Source organism: Seriola aureovittata, chromosome 22, assembly GCF_021018895.1.
Source record: "Seriola aureovittata isolate HTS-2021-v1 ecotype China chromosome 22, ASM2101889v1, whole genome shotgun sequence".
NCBI lineage: Eukaryota > Metazoa > Chordata > Actinopteri > Carangiformes > Carangidae > Seriola > Seriola aureovittata.
Window position 1 is genome coordinate 585082 of NC_079385.1, and position 24132 is coordinate 609213.

The 24132-nt window shown below is 42.6% G+C and overlaps 2 protein-coding genes across 4 annotated transcripts in view; one reads left to right on the forward strand and one right to left on the reverse strand.

The window, feature by feature from the left end:
• Positions 1 to 587: 587 nt before the first annotated feature.
• Positions 588 to 17969, reverse strand: pnpla3 (patatin-like phospholipase domain containing 3). Of its 3 annotated transcripts, none has more exons than XM_056367415.1 (12): positions 17684 to 17969; positions 17251 to 17553; positions 16724 to 16788; positions 16054 to 16383; positions 14908 to 15140; positions 14730 to 14795; positions 10807 to 11016; positions 4080 to 4140; positions 3784 to 3960; positions 3503 to 3635; positions 3300 to 3401; positions 588 to 2751 (listed from the first exon to the last, which is right to left on the reverse strand). In XM_056367415.1, the coding sequence occupies exons 4-12, from the start codon at positions 16238 to 16240 to the stop codon at positions 2499 to 2501; spliced, it is 1422 nt and encodes a 473-aa protein (XP_056223390.1). In that variant the 5' UTR covers positions 16241 to 16383; positions 16724 to 16788; positions 17251 to 17553; positions 17684 to 17969; the 3' UTR covers positions 588 to 2498. The 3 variants fall into 3 exon arrangements, with proteins under 3 accessions (XP_056223390.1, XP_056223389.1, XP_056223388.1); XM_056367414.1 differs by having other exon boundaries at positions 17251 to 17550; positions 17659 to 17969; XM_056367413.1 differs by having other exon boundaries at positions 17659 to 17969.
• Positions 17970 to 18661: 692 nt separating this feature from the next.
• The window catches only part of sult4a1 (sulfotransferase family 4A, member 1), a 48246-nt gene continuing 42775 nt past the window's right edge, over positions 18662 to 24132 (forward strand). Inside the window, exon 1 of the mRNA XM_056367416.1 lies at positions 18662 to 18830. Within this exon, the coding sequence (XP_056223391.1) occupies positions 18662 to 18830 (169 nt within the window). The remainder of the gene's footprint in view (positions 18831 to 24132) is intronic.

Here is a 24132-nt window from a genome sequence, read left to right on the forward strand (position 1 = left end):
ATGATTAATTCCAGGTTTGAAGGATTTAATATGAAATCAACACTCCTATAACTCTTCTCTGCCATTATTAGTGCAAGTAGTTAGTGCCACGGGTGCTCAGCTCCGAGGCATCTATTAATATTCCTCAGGCTTATTATTATTTTTCCGCCAAATTTTGGCGCGTAACTCGTCCCGCAGCTTTGAGAAAACCCCGGTAATATATACATCAAAACATGCGTCTTGATCCTGAAAGAGGTGCTACGACTTTTGGTGTTAAATTCCAATTTTTCCCAAAGTTATTCCCAAAATACTGGGAATAAATAATGCATTAGGAATGCATTGGAATTTTCTTTAAAGATGATGTGGTTCTGCTGGCTTCATTAGATGGTGACACTCATTTATATTATAGACTCAGTGGCGAGAGATAGAACACAGGGTAGGAAATCTCAAGCTGCTGGGTTTGTTCATTTATAGAGCGTATATGCTGTGGTATTACTGTCATGGTAAAGATCTATTTGCATGTTTGCAATTAAATAATTAATTAATAGTTAAAAAAACACAGATTATATGCTTTAAAAACCCATGTAAACAGCAGAGTAATTCAGTAATGTAGTTCAGGTATATTTATTATGTACAGTGGTAAACAAAATTCCTGTGCAGCATGATTTACAGTGTATACCTACCCCCCACTCCCAACACACACACACACACACAGACACACACACACAAAATAATGAAGGAAAATAATACTTGAAAAAACAAATAGAAGAAAGAACTAAAAACTACGAAATGCCCCTTTAACTCTGGGCCCTTGCAGTTTTTACTCTTGTACAATCACAGCTGAACTCCCCGGACCTCCAGCCTCCTCCTGTATCTCAGCTGGACAATCATTAGAATTAGATAATCAATTTTCCAACAGGAGATTAGCACCTGGTCCACATATCCACACATTTACATCTGAATTACAAAACACACTTGCAGACATTTTAGGTGCTCATTTAAAAAGTTCATTAAAATAGCATTGTTTATTGTGAAACAATCAGCACCCCTCTAACTCTATCATACTTGGTTTCTTCCCCCAAGAACCCCTGTTCATAAGACAATGGCACCCTCCAGTGGTTTTGGCAGTTCTGGGTCTAAATAAAGGAGCACATGTACAGCAGAGAAGAAACAGGTGACAAACAATTGATTTTTGCTGTTAACACTTTTAACACTAAATACAAATGTTTAGCTCCAATACTAGAGTCTGTGTCTTATCATAAAATACATTGTATGCAAAAAAAATATTGCTTTGTCGCTTGAATCTGAGATCTGGTCAATACGAGCTACCAGACAGGTTATCTTAGTGACTGTGTGTGTACCTGTAATGATGGCAATAATCGTTCAAAGCTAAACCAAGAGATTGGACTTTACCACTCTGATATGAGACAGGGACATTAATGTACCTTCTTCTGATTTGTGCACAAATCAGAGGACAGTGTTAGTTGACCAGCTGACCTGAGCCTGAGTGTGTCAAGCAATCTAACAGGTGAATACTGTCTGAAAATAAAAATGGTGTTAAAATGACTTGCACACAGATGAACCATCTGTGGTGAGATTAATGATGTTCAGAAATGCAGCCACCATGTTGTGTTGGAGATATGGTTGGAGATATCACACAATTGAAAAAATTAACTGACATGATAAAAAGCACAAAAACAGATAGAGGGAGATACAAAGATATCTTGATTCATTTAACTGCACTGGAGCCCTGAGTGCTACTTTTAAAGAGGATAGTGTGGGTTATTTGACGTGGTGTTTTATGTGCTACTCATGTATAGACAGTGAATTACCTGCAGTAGATTCAGATCAGCACTGTGCCACTTAGGATCGGCAGCAGGGAACACGGTACACTAGCAGAGTGATGTGCTGCTGTGCACGGAGCCAGCAGAAAAAAGTGTTTTTAAAATCGCCCACTGAAACAATCCAATATCTGTTTAACTGCACGCTTCATGTAGAACATTTTCAGCAGTTTATCTTATACAGCGGTTGTAAAAATGTAGTGCCAAAGGAAAGTGCTGTTTTCACAGGAAGATAAACCACTGAAGATATTCTACATGAAGTGTACATTTAAATTGATATTGGATTGTGTCAGTGGCCATTTTTAAAAGTGTCTAAAACATGTTTTTTCTGCTGGCCCTGTTCACAGTGGCACATCACTCTGCTAGTATACCGGTGTTTCCTGCTGCCTCTCCTAACTGGCACAGCGCTGATCCGTTCTACTCCAGGTAACACACAGGCTATGCATGACTACTTCATACAACCCCACGTCAAATTACCATAATTATCCCTTTAAACAAATAGACTGTAAAACTGGGCACGTCTCTGCTGAGTGGGCTGCAGTGCTCTGCTCCACAGCTTCAAACACTTCGATTTGCCTGGAGTGTTCAGAGTCAATGTCCCCTTAAAACATTTACACACTGTTGCTGATTGGTTCAGACTTTCCACCAGCTCCTCACAGAGAGGAAGTCCTGAACCCTTCACTGCTGTGCATGGCTGTGAGTTTCATCCTGTGAGCCCACAAAGAAGCAGACATGTTGTGGTGAGGAGGGGGCGGAGCGAGGACTGTGGTGGTGGTGGGACGAGGAGCACAAGGACGTAGACTTGTGGATCTCCCAGTAGTTGCCATGGAGGTCGAGGGAGGAAAGAGCAGGTAGGTTGTCTCTCTGCATGGGTTTGTCATAGTGAGTGGGTGGAGGCGGCGCACTCAGACATTTCCTCAGGCACAGATCACTGTGAAGTCAATCCCATGTGACACAGGTTTGAGGACAGGCTCAGGCAGCTTTACACCCACCCACACCATGACTCATGTGACCCTATCATCTCACATGACGTGATTGGTGGTTCAATGTCTCTATAAGTATTAAAGACCCTACAACAAGTTGTAACAAACACTACTACGTTTCAGTTTTAAAACTCATCTCTTGTACTATATTTACTCCTGACGTCCAGTCTTATGCCCCTAAAACAGAGACTTTCAGAAACTCTGCTGGACCTGTTTTATTTTGAAAACTCTAGGGTTGAGTTGTAGTCTGGACTGACACAATCTGAGACATTTGGAAATGATGACGTAGACACACATAGTCTCTCCTGATTGGCTATCATCAGCCTCGACTACCATCGGCGAATACAACATGATAATGAATTACAGTGTTACTGACTTTGTTGTCTTTGCTAGCAGCTGTTGTTCAGTTAAATATTGTATCTGTATTGTATGTGAGACTTGTCGAGTTGACTGAACCTCTGTTTTAAAATGACACTTTATGAAAATCATCTATCACCTGTTGGCTGGTTGTTCTTTCCAGGCCTGTCGGTATACGTCACCAGCCACCCCAAACAGCCAGCGCACATCAGCTGGCACCTCTGGGATCCACTCCACGAACCTGCAGCGGAAATTATTGTATTACATACACATGCAACAGATGAGACTGTTGCTATAAGAGGGTTTGAAATGATACTGTTACTGATGAGACCTACACCTCACCTCTGGGCCACTGAGTAGGCTGACTGTACAGGAAGTGTATATGGCATAAGCATGTAGGAAGCCACTCTCACTGGCAGCATCTCAGACACCTTGGCATACAGCCCCGATTTGTCCTGGCAGGCTTCACAGAACACTGACAACACATAGACAACAGCACAAGTCAACCACACAGCAGTATGTACACACCAGTTTAAAGAGGTATAATGTAACCTGTGACCTTCAACTGAAGTCAAACCTGTCTTTATAACTAAAAGCCAACAGAGTCTGAGATGACACTGCACCTTTCTTGATTGGCGTAGGCAGAGCGATCTGCTCATCCAGCCACCAGTGCTGTTTATGCAGTAGATGGAGCCTCCGGAGCACCCACTCCTTGGTTGTTTCAGTATGCTTACAGCAGCAGTTGAGGGTGCTCTCAGGGAGGGTGGGGCCAGGGGTTGGACTCTCCAGCATCAGCAGGTCTGGCACCACAAAACATGACATCAGTGTCACAGTCCAAAGGTTAAGCTGGAGGCTGATAGAGGCACATCATAACCAGGTTATTTTAGTAACCATGGTAACACAGTAGTGCAGTACTCACTGTTCTCTTCAAGGAAGCGTAGAGCATCCTTATACCCGCTCTGACACATCTCAGCCAGCACCTGTGGAGGGAAACGTGGTACATCTTACAAGGAAACACACACACTTTGTATACTTCACATTATTGATCCACAACATGAATTGTCTGTGTAAGGATTATCAGTTCAACTTCCTGTTTATAAATACAAAATCAAGATTAGAAAACTAATTAAATTTTAAATTTTAAAAGTATGTTTTGTTATTGTCAGAATGATGTATTTATGATGTATTTATTCTTTTTTTCACTTTTTGTACATTTTGTCTTCATGCTCATTTATTGTTGTACAGTGTTGTATGACCATGATGCAGCCAAGACTCCTTTGTCTCAAAATAATGTTGTACTTTATAACCAAAGTTTTGACCCTTTAGGGCTGCCATACATTGCTTGCTTTTTTTGTTAGAACATTTAATCCAACTTTTAACTATTGACTTTGTCAATGGAAAATTAAACTGATAAGGAATTAACAAAACACACAAAAGACACATATAACCTCTAAAGTAATGTACAAAAAAAGATTGGAAGCAGGAGAAACAGCAGCCTGGCTCTGTCCACAGTTCAGAAATACACCTACAACCTCTACAGCTGATTAACGATGATGATCATGTTCATTTAAACCAAACATAAATAATAAATAAATAAATAAATACTAATAAACTTCCATATAAACTGAACACACACACACACAGTCGTATCAAACCTCTCATTTAACTGTCAAAATGGCAGTACACATAATGTGTCAATCCATTTATTTAAGAAGGGATAAAAATTTCATGACTTTTAATATATTTTTATTTTAAAATCTTTTTAACCTACTGTTTTTTACACCATTAATACAACTATAATAATATTACTATTTGTAAAGTCTTGTCACCAAGCTGAAAGGTGATAAGAGGATATGTACCTGCCCTGAAACCTCCTATCTAATGACATTTCCTATCACTGTCATTTTGATAGTCATGTCCAGCAGTCAGTTTCTTAGTTTTTATAATAGCAGTGTCTTCAGTGTCAGACCTCTGACATCAGCAGAGCTGCTTACAGCCAATCCACAGGCTTGAGTGGTCAGACCACAGAGTCATGGGTCAAAATACACTCTGGTTATTTGATATTCAAGTTGTGTTTTTTACGCACGTCAATACGGTGTCTGCCACGTGTGTGTTTGCAGAGAGAGGTTCCTAGCTCAGGCACATGTGGGCAGATTTGAGGGGTAATTCCTCCCTTCAGGAATTATGTTGAGAACACAAATGCCCCTGTTACAGCGGTCTGTGAACTCAGTTACATAACCGTAAGGTCCAGACAGCATATCATGCATGCACACGGGAGGGGAGACACACACAACACAGCAAACAGCTCAGGGTCAAAGCTCACCTCATCTGAAAAGTTACCTAACAGTTATCAGAGCGACCAGAGCAACAACAGGAAATATGGGATAAAGGACAGTGACACAAGTGAAACAGAGGCAGCAGATACATCCATTTCCTGTCAGTCGTGTAGACGGATGGAGAGGAGGAAGTAAAAACAGTCATGGCACAAAAATGATTTCTCAGACTGAACTGAGAATAATAACAGTAACACGGATCACATGAGTCATAAAGAGACTTTATTCAGTTGTGGCATGTCATGGTTTGCTATGGCAGACACCTTTTGTTAGTTTTGTTTGGACTTTCTCACTTCCTGTTTTATTTTGTAATTGGTTTCCTTGTGTGTCTCAGTGTTTTTGCTTCCGGTCTTGGTCCTGTTTCTGTGTGGTGATTGTCTGCCCCGCCCTAATGTGATTCACCTGTGTTCAATGACCCTTGCCTCCCTTGTCTATATAGTTTTTGTGCTTCTCTTTGTCTGTGTTGGTTCGTCTGTTGTCTCTCTTTTGATCTCTGGGTTTGTCCTTAGTCTGTTCATGTCTCCTGTTGTCATCCCCTGTGCTTCTCATGTTTTGGCCTGCTGTTCCTTGTATAACCCTCGTGCTTCGGTTTCCTTTTCAGTTGGTTTGCCAGTTTTTGCCTGTTTGGGTTTTGAGTTTTTGTAAGTAGTTACTTTTGGTTATTGTAATCGTTTCTTTCCACCAGTGTTGTGTGAAAGCTTTAAGTTTAATAAACCTGTCTGCACCGTTTCCAAAGTGTTGTCTGCATTTTGGGTCCTACTTACCCCTCAAACCCTGACAACCCCTCATAACCGTGGCAGTGAGGTCTTAAAGGTGTGTGTGTGCGTGTGTGCGTGCACGCACAAACTACATCTGCCAATTTGGGTCTCCACTATGGAGAACATCAGTATAACAGATGTTTCCAGATTAATGTCAATGTTGCCTGTAGCTGTTGTGGGGGTTTGGGGCTCTGGTGCCGATGTGACATGATCAAGTGCAGTTTATCTTCAAACTGGAGACTGAAAACAAAAAGTCTCTTGTACAGTCTGCAAGGAGTAGAAACAGCTACTGTGATTTAGATTAATCTGCTGATATTATATTCTCCATTGATCAGAACCCATGGTGACAACTTGATTTTCCCTCTTTCAGTAAAAGTTTGCAGTGGTCTCTGTACATGTTCAACACATTCCAGTTTTTATGAAAAAGTCTTTTTTTCCATCAACAAGATCAGATGGTGTCATTAAATGATGCACAGGCAACAAGTGGCAGCAAGTCCCGTGGTGTTTTTTTATTCTACGCAGTTGTTTTGTCTGATGATGGAGAAAATAATTTACACAAATGAAAAACTCCTGGCTTTAAAGTTTACCAGATATGGAGTTAAACATCCCATACAAGCTGAGCTGAAGATGAAGCTGTTCCGTGGATGCAGAGCCGGGGCTAAGCTAAAGGCTAGGAGATGGAGATATAAGCCTTTTCTACCACCGATCCTCATGGGAAATGTCAACTCCCTTGCTAACAAGTGTGATGAACTGGAGGCCAGCGAGCACATCGTGAATGTAGTCTCATGTGTTTCACGGAGACCTGGTTAAACGACAACACTCCTGACCGTTGTATGGATTTAACCTGGTTCACTGCAGTACGAGCGGACAGAGATGCCAGAGCAAGTGGGAAGAATAAAGGTGGAGGACTGGTTCTGCTTGTGAACAGTAGATGGTACAACCCTGGTCCAGTGGCGATTGCTCTAAGACTGCAAGGGAAGCTCAGCTTCCCCTAAAATGTCAACAAAATAAGTGGTCAAATATGTACTGTTGTGTGTACATTTCATTGACTAAATATGCGCTAGAACACGTTCATCTTTTGTTCAGAATCAGCTACTTATCACAGGTAACCGACACGACTTCTTCTCATTCATCCCCGCAGCGCCACAGTGCTTTACACAGTGTAGCCGCTGAGCGTCTACTGACTTCAATGGGGAAGCAGAGAGTGGGTTGTTCCACTGCAGCGAAACTAGACGGTCATTGGATAAATGCTGGGCTTTGTCCCGCCCATCGGACGCTCAGCGTCTCTGCGGGTCTATGGGGCAGTGGGCTGGCCCGGACGCTCGGCTTCTGCATGATGATTGGATGATCTGTCTGAGGCTGAGTCCCTTTTAGATTGACAGCGAAATGAGCGAATCAGTGATCTTGAAGTATAAGAATCCACCGGAGGATTTTTCAAGTTTTTCATTCCGTTGTTCGGAGTTGATCTGGAGACGTTACTGATCCTCAGCGACTTTGTCTTTGTTAAAAACGACTAGCGTTGTGTTTGGCGACTCTTTTCTGTCACTCTGCGAATTTACATATAAATAAACGGACACATTTTATGATGTAGGCCTAAAATGAGCTTCCCCTCCTTATAAGACCAGCAGCCGCCACTGCCCTGGTCATATCACAGTGATGGAGAAGATCTGCTGTTGGGATACTGAACTGTTCGCAGTTGGTCTTAGACTGTACAATGTGCCGAGCGAGTTCTCACACATTGTCGCCATTGTTGTTTACATTCAACCACAAGCAGAGCATGCAGTCGCGTGTGAGGTCATTCACGAGACTGTTGCTAGAGTACAGACCCAGCACCCTGATGCATTCATTGCAATATCAGGGGATTTTAACCATGTCACTCTCACCTCTCACCTGACTGGCTTCACTCAGTATGTTGACTGTCCCACAAGGGAAAATAAGACACTTGATCTGTTGTATGCAAACGTTGTAGAAGGCCTACACTGCTTCAGCTCTACCACCACCTGGCAGATCAGATCATAATCTGGTTTTTCTTCAGCCTTCCTACAAACCTTGTGTACTGAGGCAGGCTGCAACCACCCGCTCATTCAGGAACTGGACCCTGGAGGTGAATGTCTAAAAGACTGTTTTGAATGCACAGATTGGAATGTACTGTTGGAGTCACAGGAAAATGATAAAAGCAAATACCCTGGCCTTGATAGAATGGCTGAATGTACCACAGACTACATTAACTTCTGTATGGACACTGTAATACCAGCAAGGACTGTACACTTCCTTCCAAAGAACAAACCCTGGATCACCAGTAACATCAAGACCCTCCTCAACCAGGAAAAGGAGGCCTTCAGGAATGGAGATAAGGGGAAGCTCAGGTGTGTGCAACATGAGCTGAAGATCAAGTCTCCTGTCCTTTACAGTGGAGAAGGTGAGGGCGGAGCTCAAGAGGTGTCCTGGAAAGGCAACAGGCCTGGATGGTGTGTTTAACTTAAGCCTACAAATAGGGAGGGTCCCGGCCCTGTGGAAAACATCATGTCTTGTTCCAGTACCTAAAGTAGGGAGACCGGCTGAGATAAATGAGACCTGTGACCCTCATATCACACATCATGAAGACCCTGGAGCAGCTGCTTCTCCACCTTCTGAGGCCACAGGTTGAACATGCACTGGACCCCCAAAGTTAGCCTACAATGAACATATTGGAGTGGATGATGCTGTCCTTTACATGCTCCACCAGGCCCATACTTATTTGGATGAGCCAGGTGGTTACATGAGGATTATGTTCATAGATTTTTCAAGTGCATTTAACACCATTCAACCCCCCATTCTTAAAGACAAGCTGGAAGGGATAGAGGTGGATTCCTGCTTCACGTCCTGGATTGTGGATTACCTGACATGACAACCACAGTAGGTCAGGCTGGGTAACTGTGTCTCAGGGACAGTGATGTGCAGCGCTGGGGCTCCACAGGGGACTGTTCTGGCTCTGTTCCTGTTCACCCTGTATACGGCAGACTTTAAATACAAATCTGAGTCTTGGTACATCCAGAAATACTCGGATGACACAGCTATTGTTGTGTGCATCAGGAATGGGCAGGAAGGGGAGTACAGGGATCTGACGATGGCTTTCAGTGAATGGAGCGACAAGAACTGCCTCCTTCTGAACACCTTCAAGACCAAAGAGATGGCCATTGACTTTAGGAGGTCTAGGCCCACCCTCCAGCCAGTCAACATTCGAGGGAAGGACAGTGAGGTGGTGCACATAAAATGGTTGTGCATTAAATCTCCAGACAGCTTACTTTGTCCACCAGGGCTGAATTAGCAAACAGGATGCAAGCTGTGCCCACCAGTACGTCAGGAGTGGGAGAGAGATAAAAGGGAAAATGACGACAGAAAATAATAACGAAAACTCGACTTACAGCATTACCAATGAAGACACCACAACAGACAGCCCAAGGCTCAAAAGACGAGGAAATCATTGAAAATAGGGGTTAGAGGAATTTGATAGTGTGGAGATACTTTGGCTGATTAAAGACACGTAATACCACCCATCCTCTACAGCATGCACAATGGAAGACTTTACAGTCCCAGATGAAGCTTTTGACTGGTCAGAATTTAGATTTTAGTTTATTATATATACACCTATTTTATCTATTTGAAATATTTTTTTCACTACATTTTATTTTGATAAATGTTGCTGCTCTAATTTGGTCACAGTTTTTATATTTATTGGAGAAATTCAAATGTTTTTCAATTCAGTTATGTTGTACATTAAGTACTAAACTGTAAGATTCAATAATAAATGACAATAAATGAAAACCATCTAAATTAAGGTGTGATGGATGCTATGCTATACTTGTCTGAACAGTGGTCACTGTGGGATAATGGTAAATGTTAAAACATACAGTAGTACAGTGAGCATCAGCAAATCAGCAAACTGACTCAGTTATATAAAAACAATGTCTATATAAAGTCTGCTGATACTAGCGAACATTAGCCACCAAGCTACTGGTCATACCAGACCAAGTAACACTGAAGCTCTGAGTTAACTGAACTGAGAAGGTGCATTTTATTTCCTCTAAACTCACAGTTTTATTTCTCATCACAAAATGGAAATATTACACCTTTAACCAGACAGTCTCTGACTTCCCTGCTTCAAAAGTAATGAGCTAAAACTCTGCAGTCTAAATGTTAGAGCTGATGGAGCAGCAGATTTGGATGGTAACTCTCTGTGGGTTAATTTCTATAAGTGACTCTTTTCACATTACATTCACATCATTCAAGTCATGTGATCTATTGTTTATATGAACTATCGACTGGTATAGCTTTAAATGAATCTGGACTGTGCACTGTGCTGCTCTGAAATGTAGGAAAACACAAGCTATGGATCGGGATCCAGAAATGCACTAATTTCTTTTAAATGACCCAGGTTCTGGAAAAAACCAAACCTTTGAATGAGCCTGGCTGAAGCACATCCAGCCTCTTGAACCACATGAACACAAGGACACACTGCACTGTACTTGCCATGTGAACAAGCTGAGTGCTCCTCCAGTGCGTGCATATCACCTACCTTGGGTTCAGGTGGAAACAGGGCCCGGCTGAGGCGGTACATGTTACCCATGTTCATCTGAATGCTGGTGTTGGTGAAGCGCAGCTCATGGAAGCTTGTGGAGTTGTCGCGGGGACAGATGTCACTCTCTCCAGAGAACGGAGAGATGGTGATGGTGTTCTTCAGATCTGACTGTGGCAGGTTGTTGCTGATCCCTCCATCCACATAACGCTAATGACAAAGGAACAGGTAAAGAGACAGAAATTATCTATGAACTGTATCTAAAGCTGATAGTTGATTGTGATTTTTCTACCCACTGCACTCAAACATTACAGAACAGGTTTCACTGGGATATTGTTCTTTACAGTTGTACCATGATAATTGTGCCAGGCTCGACAAAGTCTGTGCTGTAATTGCTGATCTACCAGAGAAGACTCTTCAACATTAAAAACCCAACCACTCTGTACTAACAGATCCCACTACAGTCACATCTCTAAAACACTAATATCTTTGTGTGAGTGACACAGTTTAAAATGTTACATAAACAGAATTTAATTCAAAGTTCCAGCTGCACAATTCCACTCAGCTTGGCAGAGGAGACTAAACCAGTGAAAATACTGATCCTCTGTGTTAGGAACTGCCAGAATAACAGAATATAGGTCAGTGAGCAAATGGAGGTCAGGGTCCTTTAGTGAGCACAGGAATGTATGAAGGTGTACTGTGACACTACTGAACTTCTGCTGTACTATTGGACTCTTTAGACTCATGCAATCAACACTGTAATATTTCCATTGCTGTATCTTCTTTTTTTTTTTTTTTTTTTTACAAATGTTTTACATTTTAGCACCTTTGGTCCAGACTGAAATATCTGAACAAGTGTTGGATGAATCCTCATGAAAACAGATTCATGGTCCCTACAGGATGAATCCCAACAACTTTCATGATCTCCTGACTTTTAATCCAGCATCATAAGATTGATACTTTTGGTTTTTAGTGAATATCAAAACAACATTAGATGAATTGAAAATTTGGTTCAGACATTCATCTTCCCCACAGGATCAATTGTAGTGGCTTTGGAGATTCCTTAACTTCTCCTCTAGTGCCATCATCAAGTCATCATTTCATTTTATCCAATACTTTGGTTCATGATCAAACACCCAATCAGACTCAGCTGTACTAGCGTTTGGCCACACACTACACTAAGATCGTGAACATCATAAACATTATACTTGTAAAACATCAGTGCAGTTTTAACATGGTCACTGTGAGCATGTTAACATGCTGAGGTTGGCGTTTTGCTCAAAGTTGTTAAAAAATAAATAAAACTGTCTCAAAAATCCTGTGTAAGTTGAGCTTTCATGCAAAAAAAAACAACAACCAACTGTTCATTACTGGTCCTGTAATTTCTTAAAGGACCTATTTGTAAGTTCTGCTGTTGCTTAATAACCAGAGTTAGCATTAACAGCTGTTTATGTATCAATCGAGAAGAAACCTTTACTCAACAACAGCTGTTTCCAGAGGTGGAAACAAACACAAATGCTAACCTCTGTTTTGCTATTTCTATCACATTCTTTCTTGTACTGAAGTTAGCATTCCAACCAGCTTGCCTTGGTCCAGTTGGACTGTATCGCCACTTACTGACACACAGTAGCGTCCAGTCTGCTCAAAGGACTTGTTATAACCTCTTGTCTTGTAAACACAACAATGGCTGAAGGTGTTGTTAAGACTAGGAAGTAAACTGCTGTTAATGCTAACATTAGCTATGTAGCAATAGCAAAACTTAAAAACTCATGTTCTGAGACACAATGCAAATATCAATTAATTTGAGCTTTGAAGAAAGATCCAGAGAGTTATTTAGTTGTTACATAGTTGAGTAGATTTTGTAATCAAACCCAAGTAAATATTAATTTCTTAAAGGAACTTTATTCTCCATATTTTTTTTTGATTGTATACTTGGATATATACATACAATACGAGTCAATAGTGTTCTGACTGAAACAATCTTGAGGTTACATTTGCCTTTAACCAGAATGAATGAATTCAAAGCATACCAGCTGAACACTGTCTCCATTTTCCTTATTAGCTCCAAGCAGCATCCTCTTTTAAGGAATTCAAGGACCTTTACAAGAAGTTAAATATCAGTCCCTTTATGTGGAATCACAAATGCTGACAAATTGATTACTGACACATGGACCATGTGTTAGGCTGCTCTCTACAACACAGTCATGCCTCAAGTTACTGCATACTCGTTGTCAGAGTCAGTGAGTCACACTAGACTGAGCTGCGAACCAGCAGCCAGGCTGGGAAGCAGGAAGTACACATTATACAGAACCCACAGGCGAGGGCTTGCAGACACAAACACTGTATGTACACACATGTAAACACATCAGCTGAATGGAGCAGCAGCTTATAGGACTCTCAGTGTTTCTTGTGCCATTTTGACACTGAACTTTGGCACCAACACTGAGACAACAGGCTCTATTCAGTTCACTGATATGTCCACAAAGAGGATGTCTGTCCTGGGTGATGTGTTTTGTCACGGTGATGTACTGTGTGACTGCAGCCTCACTGCCAAGACACTGGTCCTGAGAACTTTTTCTTTATTTATATATACTGTCAATTAATGTATCACATTACTACATTCATTCATTGTTGTAACACTTAATGTCATCAGGCTGATTACTTCTTTAATGTAATCTGGTTGATTATTGTTATCTGCCTTTATGTTGATGTACTTGACCTTTGTATTTCATAACAGCTACATAAATGGATATGAATCCACAGTCTTATGACTATGTTTGAACTGGCAGTAGCGAATGGGAAGTAGGTCTGATGAGATCACTGCCGAAGTCCAGCTGCAGCTGATAAGTCAAAGTGATGGCAGCACTCATATCAAAAACTAGGACTTGCAGCTAAAATAAGGTTTGTTTCTGAACATACAGATGATTAATGATGATTAGTGATCATGTAATGGTAACCTGACCTGTATTTTCCATGTTGCCTTCAGTGCAGCGTCCTCCTGTTCGCAGATTGTACTGACATACTGTCATATAAAAGGAATGTTTTTCACTGAATGCACCCAGAGGCGATAATTCAGATTACAGACCTGATCTACTTTTGAGCTTTTTAAACCCTCAGACTCATGAGAACTTCCATCTCTGAGGTATGGCTTGTTGCTACATACTGACACGCAATCTACCTCTGCCTGGCCTGCAGCCTGTGTGTGTTTGTGTTTGTGTGTGTGTGGGTGTGTGTGTGTGTGTGTGTGTGTGTGTGTGTGTGTGTTCCATATGTACAATAGCCTATATCAAGATACCAAGATAATCATTTGTCACATTTAGTTATGTTGTTTTGTATTGTTATATTAAAATATTCCCCTCTGATAATATTATATATGTCACATTTTAAGAGGAAGTGAGTGACCACAGACTCTTCTCTCTGTTGGTAGCCAGGACTTCTTCTACCATCCTTTACCCCTCATTTAACCTCTTCTCCTCTCCCTACAATCCTGTGTGTTCTGCTCCGGTCCCTGTCTCTGCTCTGAACCTTCTCACTCTGCTTGGCTCTGCGTTGGCCTCCCCCCCTGCTCAGCACAACCAGCCTCCAGCCCAGTTCCCCACACTCTCAGCACAGTTCCCCACACTCTCAGCACAGTTCCCCACACTCTCAGCCCAGTTCCCCACACTCTCAGCACAGTTCCCCACACTCTCAGTCATCCCCTCAGCACAGCTCATACAGTATCTCATCCCCACTATGCTTAGTACAGTAAATGCTGCCTCCATCCAATGGAGTGTGGTAATTAGCTTGAACCTGTATGTAATGAAGCAAATAATGTGACTATTCTGGGAGGAGACATAACATTATGAAATACTTTGTACAAATAAATGTGCATCCCTGAAGTGGAAACCAGAGCTAAATCTTAACGAGGACTAAATTTGACCTACCACTCCTCTGAAGGATGGAGGAATCAGCCCACAGTAGATGGGGATGAAACAGCTACAGATCAGCGCCTATGGACAGAGCGCAGGGTTAAACCAGAGGAAATCCATTTCTTGAGGTTTGCATTACTGTAACAGAGGCCCTACAGGCCTCTCCAGATTTATCAGATAACCATCCAAGCACCTGAATCAGCTCCTCTTTGGAGCTGAACTCCGACACCAGCACGTTCTCCCCGTCAGACACTCTGGTGAGTGAGACACACAGCCGCCCTGAGGCTAGGACATGTGCGTCAGAGGGCAGATCACGATTCAGGCCTGACTTTATCACCTTCACCAGGTTGAAGTTGGGGTGAAGGGGGCCCAGGTTCCTCTTCCTGGCCTCCTTCGCCACCTCGATCACATCTTCACAGCATTTAGCTGGGAAACAGAAAGAAGAAGGAGAAGTGAAGGAGACGCCGCACACAGAAACACACTGTTTCAAGTGTCAATCTGCGACCAGATCAATGCTAAAGCTACCAGGAGTCAGTGATTGAAAGTGACCTGGATGAGTCCCCCTTTGAGCACAGGCTGAACTGCACACACACGTGTCCACTGACATCAGGCCGCATGATTGTTTATTGACGGTAGGAAAAGTGAAAGAGTCCCTGTGACTCACACAGTCTTGAGAAACAGGGTGTTTCCCTTATCGATCAGTGGCTCCACTGATTCAGATTGAAACACATACTGAACATATATCAATTAAAGCAATTATCAGCCTATTGAGTCCTTATGTCCTCCCGTCTTCTGATAGTAAAGTTACATCTAATGTACAGATGTTATCTACAGCACTGAACAAGGAATAGTTACTGAAAAATACTTGGACTTAACAAATGATTTGTATTTAACTGAATAAATCTATATAGCAAAAATACATAAACTCATTCTGACTTTAATAAATATCCACATCTGTAATTTTGTGTACATGTTAATGACATTCGGATGAAGTATATTTCAGACAGAGGGAAACTGAGGCTCACTGTTTTTCATATATGAAAAATACCTACATTTACTACATACAGTACATTTATCTAATATGTGCTATTTCTATATGCGAAGATATATATAAAACAAAACCCAACTAAAATCTACTGAAATTCAACCTGTTTCCACACAACAAGAACTGAACTGAAACAAGTTGAAGTTCGTGCACCACTCATTAATTAAAGGCTATGGATACTGTTACTACTACAAATAATAATAATAATAATAATAATAATAATAACAGCCTTCAGGACTTCCGGTTTCCTGTGCATTAAGCTCCAGGCTGCCAGGCCACAGCGGTGTATCTTACTTATAGATGCCCGGCTGGCGAGCACCGAGGCGGTCAGAGCACCGGCAGAGGCGCCGTACAGCTGGGTGGCCCCTCTGACGAGGTAAGGCGCTTTCTCCAGCAGACAGCTGGCAACTCCGATGTGGTAAATCCCCAGGAACCCGCACCCGGCGAAAGACAGACTCCAGCCGCCGCTGAGGTCGAACATTGCGGGACATGCCACGGCTGGGGAGCCCCGAGAGCAGACAGAACACCGGGCGCGCAGCGGGAGGCTCACCGCTGTCACCTCTGCTCGGCGGAGAGACGCTGACTGACGGACTTTAAACGGGGAAGTGCAGGGAGGGCCAGCTGCTGGTGATGCGTTCAGGTGCAGTCAGAACGATCACAACCCCGTTATGAGCGATCCAGTAGAGCGTAGGCCACAGTAATTTCAAACAGCACACTTATTTGACATACAGTCATAGTGCCATCACTATTTTATTTACTGCTCATTAGTCCAGACATGTTCACAGTATCTGAAGATCTATAACCATGACCTGCACTTTGCATGAATATGAAGGCAACATACATATGTTAGTGAGAGCGGGATTGGATGAATGCACGTCTATCACTTCCTTTTTCTATTAAAGAACCAATAAACAGCGAGGGGGATCGACTACATGCTGTTACATCATGACTCACTTAACCTCACCTGTTGCAGGTCTCTGTCTTCTGTGATGCTGACAGACCACCCTGATTCTCACTGCTGGGTGTCACCTGAGGACAGAGTTACACATTTGATCAGAAGTGATGATGAATCAAAGAAGAGACTATTTTACTGTAGAAGAAAAAGAAAAACGTGAATAAACTAACAATGGAAATATTACATTTTTACCTTGTTTGTTGACGTATAATAAAATGTAATGTTGATAACAAATGTGATACACCTTTAGGTCGTATTAAACTTGGTTTGTGCACCATATAAGAATATATGGGGACAATGCATTAAAGTGTTGGGGATGAAAGGTTTTATACAGTGACACTGTGGCAGCTATAAGTATTTCCTGAAGAGGATGTGATGTCACACACTGATGTCTGCTGACCTTCATCTATTGACTGAGGCTGAGACATAGTGGGAATTAATTGGGACTTTCATCATCAGGTTCTATTCATAGTTGATCATATGCAGTAGTGACCATCCTGAATGTTAATGGTAATAATAATGGAATAATCTGTTACCTCCTTGTCAAAACTGATGTGGGACCCCAGATCAGAGACAGAACACGAAACACACCAGCAATACCATTCAAGGGAGTTTATTGGGGCGAAGGCAATGGTGATGGTGAATGTGGAGGTGGAGTGGGTCCCAGGAATCCTGGTGGCGAGTGAGAACAGACAGGAGTCTGGGGAACACTGGAAGCCAGACGCAGGGGAGTAACACACTCTTGAAAACCCGAGGGACAGCTGGAGACCAAAAGCAGATGGGTGGTGTGGTGACAGCGGAAGGTGGCAGGAACAGCAGCCCACGAATCAGGAATTCTTCTGGAGCACAGGAAAACAAATGTTACTACAGACAAAAATCACTGGGAAATATCACAATATAAACTTAGTCAGATAAACTAAACAGAGAGGCAGAGAGAGTTCTACCACTGCGAAGCATGGAAAATCTGACGTTGAATGGATGGATGACCAGGGTAGATATACTGCAGGTGATGAGTGATAGATTGCCGATGTGGTGGTAACCTTCTGTCCAGACCACGCCTCCGCTGAGTCACCTGATGTCAGGGGAAGCACACAACCACACACACACATACACGGGGAAGGAAAAGGAAAAGGAAAAACACTGGGAGACACAGCGAGACTGTGACATAACTTAAAAAGTAGAGAAAAAATTCAATTGTGGCAAAAGTCTTGATGTAAAACACTTAACTCATTAGACCTTAACCGACTCGTGAAGAACTGTCATTAGGAAATGTTTGGAAACTGTAAGAAACATAAATGGTATATTATTCAATAATAAAAAAATAAAACAACCCTACATATAACATATATTAGTAGTGGTACAGCAATCACAGTAATCATTGACTATTGATTATCTGTCTGAAGAGCAGCACAGAAACACTAACTGAGTTTACTGTGACTGTGACTCTATAGGATCAGTATATGATCATTGTTGGGGTGTTTATGATACTAACTGCTTTCATTAACTCCATATTAAATATATGGACACAACACACAATCACATCATGCTATTTAATAACATGCTATGGTTTATTTATAACATCAACATTACAGTAAATGATTCTATAGGATTTTATGAGGCCTATAATATCAGTATACTGATACTGTTTACTGGAGCCTATGGGGCTGTGCGTTCGTCGCCCCGGTAAGAGTGGTCCTGATGCTGGACCTCGTGTGCGCGCATTACATCACTTATCTCCCACGTGATTGGCTGTAGATCAACTCGCCCGCCCGCCGCACAGCATCCAGCGCGAGCCTCCTCCTCCTCATCATCCCAAAGCGAGAGGCAGCGGTGTTCAGATCAGTCTCATCACCATCATCATCCTCATCTATTTTATTCCTCTGGATCACACTGTTCGCTTGGTGCCTCGCGCTTTCCTTTCCTTTGCACTGGCGGCTCGTTTGGACGATGGCCGAAAGCGAGGCAGACACGCCGAGCACGCCGATCGAGTTTGAGAGCAAATACTTCGAGTTTGATGGAGTGCGGCTGCCGCCCTTCTGCAGAGGGAAGATGGAGGAGATCGCGAATTTCTCCCTCAGAAGTAGCGACATATGGATTGTCACCTACCCGAAGTCAGGTAAACAAGCCTCTGCGTCACCATCTGCGCAGTGCTCGCTGGGTCGTCAGATGTCTTCACTTGTATTTGCTCTCTGCTGCAGCGACGACTGCAGGTTTCCCCTGTGATTCTCAAAGTTTCTCATTTGACACAGAGCGACCCAATGTACAGCCCGTATCAGCTGTAGGCTCCATTTTACATGCCTTAGTCCCAGGCTTCATTAAAGTTACAAAGCAGGTGGTGTTTCATATTTAATAGCGCTGGGTGGGTCAGTTATCTAATATCTCTACAGGCCTTTCTCAAGGTTTACCAGCCTCTGTGTCATAATCACTACGAGACACAGTAAATAGATGACTGCGTGGCTGCAGTGAATCAGTCAGCCCACACGTCTCAGCATAGTGATGAGAGTTCATGTTTACATCCATCTCCGAATGTCTTTGCGCAGCGCTGCTGCAACCTGCTGCCGTGCGCGGTGCCCTGTTGTGCGCTGGGTGGGTCCGGTCATGTGACGGCTGTAGTGCACACACGGAGAGGGGCAGAGGGATGTTTGACTGTTGTCATGGGAATCATCTCTCATCTTCTGGTTCAGCATCTCAGCAGCAACACCTCTGTGATGGAAGACAGTCAATAGGCCTGTTCACAGTTAGCAAAGTCCATAACTGATGATGAGATTACCCAAGTTATCATCACTTAGACCATGTGGCTTAATACATGATACAGCTACAGATCAGTCTTACAGAAATTAATGCATTGCCTCTGGTTCCATTGGAAAACACACCTAACTGTTCTCTGACTAAAGCCTTAGAAAAACAGATGAACTGAGAAGTTGCAGCTGATCGTTGCTGTTTGTTGGTTTAAAGTTATGCTGGGACAAAAAAATAAAGAGGGTGAGTGGATACATGATGCAGTGTTGCTGCACCATACACACAGTGTTACATGATACTGTGAGAGAAAGCAGTCGAGTGCAGTAGTGTGTGTATGTGTAACAGACCAGTGTGTAACAGCACAGGTTCGTGCTGCATCCTGATCCACACGGGCCCTTTGTTAACTTTCCTCAGCCATCACTCATCCAGGGCTCGTCAGACACAGGTTGCAACATCCTTTGATGCTTTGCAAAGTCAGTGATATTTCCTGACAGTTTTGCAAAACCAAAGTTACAAATGATTCATAGCCTCCAGAGCAAGCTATGGTAGTGTTAGGGAAAGACTGGAAAATGACAGATATGTTGGGGGTTAGGCCCTCAGTTATAGCTGCACTGAAAAGTTTTTATCACTTACTAAAACAATAAACAATAAACAAACTAAACAATAGATCAAATGATTATGTGAAATGTGAGAGTTGTCAGACCGATGTCAGCTCACTGTTTTGATTTTGCAGTGTGCAGCAAACAGCAGACTCAGCAGCTGTGAACAGAGTGGAGCATTTAGCAGCTAAAGGAGCTGGTGGAGACAAAACACAGACCTAAAAGAGAGGGAATATTGCATTTCCATACATCAGGTGGACACAAACACAATTTCTAAATAGACAACTGTTTGCTCACACATTAATTCTAGCTTTATAAGGTGACAAAACAGCAACTGTTGGATTGTGAAGGGAAGAAATTCCAGTTTCCTGCATTAAAGTCCCACAACCAAAGACACCTCAGTTACACAAAGGTACTGAATGTTGGCATAAGGGCCAAATGACAAAATGCAGAGCAGAACAGAGTGTTGTAGTGTTGAGTGATGCAGGGGAAATGCTATAAGAAAATGGCTAGTGTTGATGTAGGGGAGATAGCCATGTATCGTAGTGGAAAAACCCAGCAGTGCTGCGAGGCAGAATGATGAGCATATACGCAGATTCTTCATGGTGCTTAAAAGAACAATTTAAAAGTTTGACAGTGTACAGGTGACTGGCTGAAGGCCACCGTATAAGGTTGTGATGGGTGAAGACTTGAATGGGAGGGTGGAACTTATAGATAGCGGGATGCTTGTGACTTAGAAGGCATGCGCAAGGAGATAGTCTTCCAGACTGAAGTTTCACTAAGCTTAATTTCCAGGGAACAATGGTTTGATATCAAGGCTGTTTTCTCAGGCTCAGGATCATCTGTTAAGGTCATTAGGTACTGAACACATCAATCTGGGCATGGGCACCAAGAACACTCATAAGTCTGGTCCTGTTCAGACCTGCATTAATGTATCTTCAGTGATCCGGTCACAACTGGTCAGCTCTAATTACATCAGCTTACACCTGGATTTAAAATGCACTTCTGATTGGATCTCAGTTCCTCGTTCTATATGCAAATAAACACATACATCATTTCTGTTCGCAAAGGTAGACCAAATGCATTGTTGGACCATGACAGACTTAAGTGTGGCCCAGGACACATTCATGTTCACTCTGCTAAAAGAATGTGGCCACATGTGGTCCAGACCACCTCTGAATCGGATCTCAAATACGTCCTCAATGTGTCTTGGATGTATTCACAGCTGAACTTAGAGTGATCCACTGGTGATCAGATCATCTGAGATGGATGTTAATACCAGGTCTGAACAGGTCTGGACTGCTCTGTCAGAGCAAGATCTGGCCTCTCTTCTGTTTCTCTGTAGTTTTCCACACAACACATGAATGTTGTTGGGTAAAAACCTTGTAAAACCCAGTGATCTTCATGTTTGTCCTTTAAAGGACCTATGAGGATGGAGATGTGCCCTCTGCTGGACACCTTTCAGAGGACAAATAGAAAGACATGCATGTCCATGAAGCTGTAAACAAAGCTGGTTGACCTAATGCAACAAAATGAAAAACTCTGCTGCTTCTTCAAGCAACCTGCAGCCACACCCCCCTGGTCTGTGTTGTTGTATCTGTCTCTTCTGGTGCAGAGGAAAGAAAGCACATGGCAGGCCATGGGCCTAAGGTGCCGCAGAGCTATGATGCCATTGGCTCACATGTTTCTGTCTTGGCCAATGGGATTAGAAAGATTCTGTAAAATAGAGGAGGGGGTAGAATCCTGGGTTTTCCCTACAGTTTTTGATGGGGGTGCATTTATGGCTGCTGTGACCTCAGCCACATGCTCTGTCATGTCTCCCTGCAGGTGGTGCACCTCTGCACTGCACAAAGGCACAAATAAATCACAGGGGGCACTAAAATCAGAAGCACTGATGCAGAGCAGGCAGCCTCTGCTCAGGCTGCGAGCTCTTCACTACCTCCTGAAACAAACAGAGGCATTTCACAAAATGAAAATCACACCTTTTAAGAAGCACTTTACTGTTTGTAATGCTCTTGAGGAGGAGAACCATGTGAGAACAAAAGTCTTCACCTTGATGATGTCATGTTATTTACTTATTTTTAGCAGGAAACAAACTCTGCACATGGAGTTTGAAAGATGTTGGTCTTTACCAGGCAGGGAGAGTCGAATAAAAGGTATTGAATTGCATCATGGGAAGTGTATGATCCATTACTTTTGGAGCTTGACCCCTATATAGAATATCTCAGTGTTTTATGAAAGGCCAATCCTAAATTGCTGAGGAGCCCATTTAGATATACAACAGTGGTGTGTTGCCTCACTGTTGGTATATTCATATTTTCATCATTTAAGAAATTTTAAATTGGCTTTTACTCTGTCTAAACTGCTGGTGGGATGATTGGATACCTTTAGAAACCCTCTCTCCTGACATCTCTGTGATGTCAGATTAGGGCTGTTTACGTCTGACTTTCTGTTTCTGAAACCAACAATCTGATGTTTACACTACCTCAAGCCATGTGATGCTGGGAAACACACTGGCTGCGTGGCGTGATGTAGTGATTAAGCAGCAGGGTCAACCCTGTAAACATGAATGTCTTTCAACTGAGTGATGAAGCTACACCATTGGTCAGTCCAATGTTGCTACTACATAGCTTTATCAACATCTAATAACTTGAATCCAGAAAAACTTTCATGATTTAAAATGAAAAATGATGTACGTATAGCTGTATGGCCCCTGAACTCTATGCCCATATGTGATTGTTTAACAGGTCTCTCCAAAACCATGGGTATTAATGTGCTTCCACCAAATGTTGAACCTGCTGCTGGGACTTGTTTACTATGTAAGGTTGTAATGTTGGTTGATAAGGTCTAGCTTATGATCAGTGAGAAAATCCAGCTCATGTCAAAGGTGTTTGATCGGGTTGAGGTCCAGGATCTGTGCAGGACGTTCTGGGAAAACCCTTTCCTCTTGGAGTTGGCTTTGCACACTGGTGTACTGTCATGTTGAAACAGGAAAGATACAAACAAACTGTTGAAAACACACTATGATCAGTCTTCATCGGAACTAAGGGGCTGAGGCCAACCCATTAAGAAACAGCCTCAGCCCCAGCACCATTATATCTCCTTCCCCGAACTCTACATTTGCTCTGTGCCTTCAGGCCTCAGCCTTCTCCTAGAATCTACCAAACCCAGACTCCGGCAGACTTCCATATAGTAAAGCTTTGTTTGTTTCTACAGACACAGTTCTAGGAGTCCAGTGGCAGTTACACCAGCTGATGCTTGGTATGGTGATCTTCAGCTTTTGGGTCGTCATGATGCTCCTGATGAACAGCTCTTGTCCTGAAGCAGTTTAGAATCATTCTGACCTATTGCTTTGCAGCCGAGCTGATGCTGCTCATTGCCTCAGCTGTTTCTGCACTTATATTTGACCAGGGCAAATCAAGCAGGGCAGATAGGTGATGAACTGACTTTGCCCTATGACACCGCCCTGTTGAAAATCAGAGTTCTTCAGTTTGACTGCTTTTTTTGAGATTGATGACTTTATTCTAATTTTTTGGCTGAGGAAACTAAGACCACTAACTGACCATTCACTAAACCCCCACCTCAAACTGTGATTGGCTAATTGCAACCATATCTGTCAAGCTTTGAATTTCTCCACAGGATGAAGCAGCGTGCATGTTGTTTTAGGTTGTTTATCTGCTCTACTGTAATCATTAGCAGGCCCAACTAGCTTACTTCCTACTGTAATAAACAAATGTTATTTCCAAAGCCAAGGAGCATATCATAAGTTTTCATTATATTACTTTAAAGTTCCTCCAGACATGTTTTAAACTCTATAAAAAATCCTCTGTTATAATTAATATTTTGTTTAAAATGGTTTTCACATAGAAAAACTGGGTTTGAAGCTCATCTACTCTTACTTCCTGATTGAGAGATCTGGATCGGTTCTTATGCCCAACCCACCACCTGCTTGCTCCAGGTTGACAAGTGAAAGAGCAGAGAGTATGAAAGTGGTTAGAGGAGGAAACATCAGAGAGACTCAGCCACCTGTTTGAGCCTCAGTCAGACCCAGACTCAGATGAGTAGTCTGTTGCGACCAGA